General features: G+C 49.3%; 1 protein-coding gene across 1 annotated transcript; it reads right to left on the bottom strand.

Annotated features, from left to right (window-relative positions):
- Positions 1–3965: 3965 nt before the first annotated feature.
- TMEM271 (transmembrane protein 271) lies at positions 3966–5063 on the bottom strand. The gene has a single exon (XM_066613786.1). It carries the CDS (start codon positions 5061–5063, stop codon positions 3966–3968), a length of 1098 nt encoding a protein of 365 aa, XP_066469883.1.
- Positions 5064–5834: the final 771 nt, after the last annotated feature.

Here is a 5834-nt window from a genome sequence, read left to right as displayed (position 1 = left end):
TGTAAACTGGGAGCTCCTATACCTACATTTGAGGTTGCTGAATCCAAGCTACTCAACTAGATGAGATTAAGAGTCAGTTTAAACATGACCGGTTTTCTACATTTACAGGACTTCCTTTAAGGAAGGAGTTCAAAACCACAAATAGATGGTCACACTCAGCTTGAATTGTGTTTCCTCTACATTCCAGGGCTATCCTTGCAAAGCCAGGTGGATCCTGACAGTGATCTGGTTTAAACAGAAGTTCTTAAATTGGACTGGGCACTGGGCAGGGCTGAAAACCTTACTGATTTTGGAGGGAGGGTGTTATTGCAGGCTGGCTACAGAGGAAATTCACTTGGTAGAACAGGGCTGGCTTCTGCTTATTTAATTATTTGTTTTACTTTAATTATTTATAATTTATTTTAATTTGCCTGATGATGTCACTTCCACCATGACATCACTTCTGGTGGGTCTTGAACAGACTGTCATTCTAAAAAGTGGGTCCCAGTGCTAAAAGTTTGAGAACTACTGCAATAAGGTGTTAGTAAATTGACACCCTGGGGGTATGTGTGACACCACTAGTGACCAAAATCACTAAAATCACAGTTTGGAGGAATAATACCAGCATATCAATCAATGCGTAATTTCATGTAGAATGTGTTCTATCTTTGTTCTATCAAAAGGTACAGCGGAATGGGGTTTCTATCAGCAGAGTTTTTCTATCAAAAAACCAGTGGGGGCGGAGTGATGGTACATCACCATGCCCACCACCTGGGGTGTTGCCCCCCCCACTGCATGGGGGGGTGACGCACTGGCATCCTGCACCGGGTGATGCGAACCCTAGTGATGCCACTGGTTGGGCCAGCATGGGCTCCAGCAAGTCTCCGGAGGGCCAGAGGCTCATTGGAGACTGGGGGCCAGAATGGGTGTCCCCATGGGCCACAAGTGGCCCCCAGGCCGGGGTTTGGGCACCCCTGGACTAGACAAACAAACAAGTCTCATTCTACTAAAATATGCCTATAGGAACAACTAACTGTATGGTGTGCATTTAAAAAGAAAAAAGAAAAAAAACAAAACTCAGGTTGCTTTATTTGGATACTTAAATACGGTTTTGAAACCTTTAGGCAGCAGTTTATTGTACAAAAATCATGGCCATAGATACATCTGAAGTACTGCCTGAATAAGTACTGTAGGTAAGGGAACTTTTCTGAAAAGCCCCAGTGAAATGGATGGAAGATGTGTAAAAGGTACAGCCATCCTGTTGTGCAACTCCTGTTCATTTCAAGGAGGCCTTTTACTGGAGATGTTCTTGTAGGCTGGGCCCAAGGACTCCTGGCAGATTCTCAGAGATGGAATCCATACCAATATAGAGAGCCAGAAAAAAGGAGCACCACTTTAAACTAGGTCTTCTGTATTAGGTAAGCATTGTGCTTGCTCTCTGCAGGGAGAGAATTTTACCCTATTTATGAAGAATAATAACTGTAGCTCTAGCCTTCTAAGATTTGAAGCTACTTAGCAAACTGGATTAGGTGCTTGTTGATCCAGTCATCTAGGTTAAAGATTTGATGCTGAGTTCTTAAAGATATACGTAGTTTTAAATCTGTTTTTAAATGTTCTAAGGCATTTTGCATTTTAGGTTTATACAAAGTGTGCAAGTCAAAACAACTTCAGATAACAAAATAGTGCAGAGAGGCTTTCACCACTGTTGGGTTGAGTTTTTTTTTTCTTTTTACTCTAAGGCTGAAAATTTACTTTGTTCAGCTCCTTAATTAAAAAATAATTTTCTGTACATCGCAAAAATAGGACAAAACTGTTTTCCTTTAACACTGTCTCTATTGTCAACACTTGCATTCCACAGCAGGCTCCAACATAAAATATTTGTAGTAGTAGTTATAATTTTATATAGCGCCATCAAGATACATAGCGCTTTAGAACGCAACATAAGCAAAAGGCAAATCCCTGCTCAAGATGCTTAACAAAGGGGTTGCCTTTTTACGGAAGTTCTGTACTTACTTCATATTAGAATAATAGGGGAATATTGTGAGCAGAAATGTGGCTCTTTCATCTTTTTATACGTCTGAATTAAAACTGTGGTTTTTTTACCAGTATTCCAAAGTGATCCCTCTAATTACTGTCCCTGGGCAATTCATTGATATTTTTTAGCAGATTTAGTGCTAAATCACATGTGATGAAGGAGCTAAACCACATGAAGGAGATTTAGGTTGCACTGTTTAAAACAAAAACCTTAGAACAGGTGCAGGAGGCCCCAAGTTTCATTAAAGTAATAGTGTTGGGAGGAGGGAAGGTTAAACATTACCTTCCCCCGCTCTAGTAAAATTTGGAGCACCAAGTGCATGTTTTAAAATAAAAAAAAGACAGTGAGATCCAATCACAGATCCACTACATTGCATTTGGTTAGGCCGTTATTAGGGCATTTTTGGTGAAACTTCTAAAATATACAGCTGTAGAGTTTAGACACTACACTCGGAGTAATTTTGTTCATTATTATTACTTTCAACCTTCACCTATTGAATTTTCTAGTTCAAATGGATACTGAATATGGTTTTAGAAACATACTTTGAAGGAGTTTTGGCAACTCCACTGAAAATTGTAACCATTAGTTAAGGCTGCTTAAAGCATATATCTATATCTATATATTTAAATAAAAAGTTAATATTCAAGCTTTTCAGATTGATTAATTGGTAACACTAAAATGAAAGTACTTACAAGAGTAACTGGCTGTACTTCTATAAAATAGAATTAAATTGTTTTAAAACAAAATAAAAATAAATATAAGCCCTGCTTTGCATTAAAAACACAGAACCTGTTTACAAAAAGGAATGTATGAGACATTTGGACTTTCCTTCTATTCCATATAGCAATTCTATTTTAGTAAAGGAACTGATTTTTAAGTTGCAATGACTTTACCAAACATTTTCACTATAGACTTCTTGAAAGCTTTTACAGTAAGAAATTATCAACAAAAAGCAGGCACATCCGTGTACAAAAATGTTGCTGTTTGATTTTTTTTTCTCCCTTTGAAAGTGCAGGTTTATCATGTGCATTTTACAAGACCAACAATGGTTTTAACTCTCACTAAATTTTAAACTTAACATAAAATCTTCCAGGAAAACTGTAAACATAAGAGGCTTTGTTGAAAACTGCTCTCAATCTCTCTTCATGGTTAGAAATATATCTGCTCGATAAAGATGCTTTCTTACATCTTTCTGTTGTTCTAGCTGGTTCTCTCAACAACACAATTTTGCACTCTTAAAGCTGAGGATATCATGAAGATTCCTTTGATGGGGAAAAAACAGGCTGATTCATTAAAACAAACAAAAAAACCCCAAGTCAAATACTGTATGACTGTGGGAACCAACCCTGAAATGTTCACCATTCAACCACAACTGAAGAAGAGACAGATGGAAGATTCCACCAGACCATAATGATAAAATTAAAAGCATCATCCCTTGGTAGCTCCAGCCATCTTTAAGGAACACCAGAGGAAATGCACTTTGCTTAAACCTCTAGGAGATAGCTATAGGTTTTAGTGATAGAACCAACCGGAGCCAGGGAAAGAGAAATCTTGATAAGATCATATTGAAGTAGCTAGCCCCCAACAGGTGGCAAATACTGGCAACTTTCTAGAACTATGTTCAAGACTTCTCCATCAAAGAAGTGATGAAGGGAAAGTGTGCCTGATCCTCAGAAAAACGAAGCCAAAGCAGTTTTGACCAATGTTTCAATTTGCCACCTGATCCACAAGAAGGGCATATACCAGCTTGGTATGTCACTAGCATCTGCCTCTTTTGATGGGTTCCTGGAGGAGTCTGTGCTGCTGTCCATGGTTCTGGCCTCACCTTGTGCTACTGGTCCTGCCCATGAAGTGTGAGTATCTTGCCCCCTTTGGCCAAGTACACCTTCTGCCCCCTTCAGTCCAGCTGGCTGATTGTCAGTGGGAATTTCCAAGGGGCACCGGTCTGGCCCTAGACGCGGTTGGAACAGAGCTCCCTGGGGTAGATCTCCTCGTAGGCAGGAGGCTGCTCGTGGGGCAGCGGGTAGCAATAGGGATAGGATGCGTTGAGATCGGGATCCATGGGCGAGTAGCCGGGCAATTCGATGGAAGGGTGCCCTCCACAGTGCACCTCCACCCCGGCCTCGTCGAACACGTGGAAGACGCCGACGTTGATGTAGGAGACGGCCTGGAAGGGGCAGTCTCCCCCGGGGGACAAGTCGGGGTCCTCGCTGGAGAAGATGGAGCCTTGGCTCTGGCGCTGAGGCCGTCGCCCTCCGCCGGAGACGCCACCGCCACCGCGTCCCCTGCGCCTTCTCCGACGGCCGCCCCCGAGGTGGCGGTCGTGCCTCCGCCGGCGCTGCTGCTGGCGCAGCCCTCGCTGCTGGGCAGCCTTGTAGTTCTTGACCAGCAGCAGGTTGAGGAGCCCCAGCAGGCACTCCAGGGCGTTGAAGATGGTGGAGATGACCAAGCCGCGCTGGTAGTCGCGCAGCTTTTGGCAGCGCAGCGCCGTCGAGCCCTCCGCAGACCTCCCCCGGGGGGCAGCCGCGCCTCCTCCGGCCCCCTGCAGCAGGCAGTAGTGGGAGTACTTCTTCTCCACCAGGGACACCGTGTCGCCGTCGATGACGGCCCCGGCGAAGGCGCTCAGCACCCCCAGCATGAACACCAGCACCCCCAGCAGCAGGAAGTTCTGCCGCCCGCCGGGGGGCGCCTTGGGCGAGGGCTGGGGCGGCTGCTGCGAGTCCCCGCCGACGACAGGCACGGCCGCCACCTCGGTGCCCCCCGCGCGGCCCGGCTGGGGCGCCCCGCCGGCTGCGCCCTCGCCGTGCGCGCCGACGAGCTGGTCGGGCTGGCGGCAGCAGAAGAGCGCCGAGCCCAGCAGCGAGAGGCCGGCGGCCAGCAGCAGCCCCGAGTAGAAGGCGCCGGCGGCGGTGCCGAGGCGGAAGGGCTCCCCCTTGAGTTCGGAGCCCAGCGAGAAGCACTTGAGGCCCACGGCGGCGGCGCTCAGCGCGCAGGCGAGCAGGAGGCAGCTGGAGAGCGCGGCGCAGGCTCCCCGGACACTCCACTTCATCCTCCGCGTCTCCTCCGCCGCCCGCGCCGCCCCCTCCTCCCCGCCTGCGCCTCCTCCTCCTTCCGCGCCCCCCTCCTGTCCTCATCCTCCCGTGTCCTCCTCGGCGCCGGCGGCCCTTGCCGGGGAGGAGGCCGCCGCGCGCAGCGGGGACATCGTGCTGGTGGCGCTGGCGAGAGCGGAGTGCTCCGAGGGCGCCGCCGCCGCCGCCTCCTCCTCTCTGCGGGCAGGCAGCAAGCACGGCTGGCGCGCGCGCACGCCCTGCTGCCGCCGCCGCCGCCGCCGCCGCTCTCTCCGCTCGCCGCCGCTGGGAGCCGATGAATTATTGATGGCAGCAGCAAGTTCAGGCTCGAGCAGGGGCAAAAGCGAGCCTGACGCGCGCGGGGAGGGGCCCCGGCTGGCCCGTGGGCAGAGCAGAGCAGGCGGCGCAGCGGCTCCCTTGGCGCTCTCCTGCTAAGACCGCCTTCCTCCTCCACGCCCGCCCGGTGGCTCCTCAGCCCGCGCCGTCCAGCCCCGGCCACGCGCGCACGCAGGCTGCGGTCCTGGGCACGCTCTCCCCAGAGGAAGCTCCGCTGAAGAGCAGGGGGCTTGCTGCTGGGTAGGCAAGCAGAGGTTTGGACTACCTGGGAGTAAGCCCCATTGACTCTAGTGGGGCTTACTTCTGAGTAGGCATGCTTATGCTTGGGGCTGCCTGGCTGCAATCCTAGCCACAATTTCCTGGGAGTCAGCCCCATTGACTATAGTGGAACTTGCTTCTAAGTAGACATGTGTAGG

Source organism: Tiliqua scincoides, chromosome 2 (genome assembly GCF_035046505.1).
Source record: "Tiliqua scincoides isolate rTilSci1 chromosome 2, rTilSci1.hap2, whole genome shotgun sequence".
In the NCBI taxonomy this organism is placed as follows: domain Eukaryota; kingdom Metazoa; phylum Chordata; class Lepidosauria; order Squamata; family Scincidae; genus Tiliqua; species Tiliqua scincoides.
Note: the sequence above shows the minus strand (reverse complement) of the source record. Positions and strands in the feature narration are given on the sequence as shown.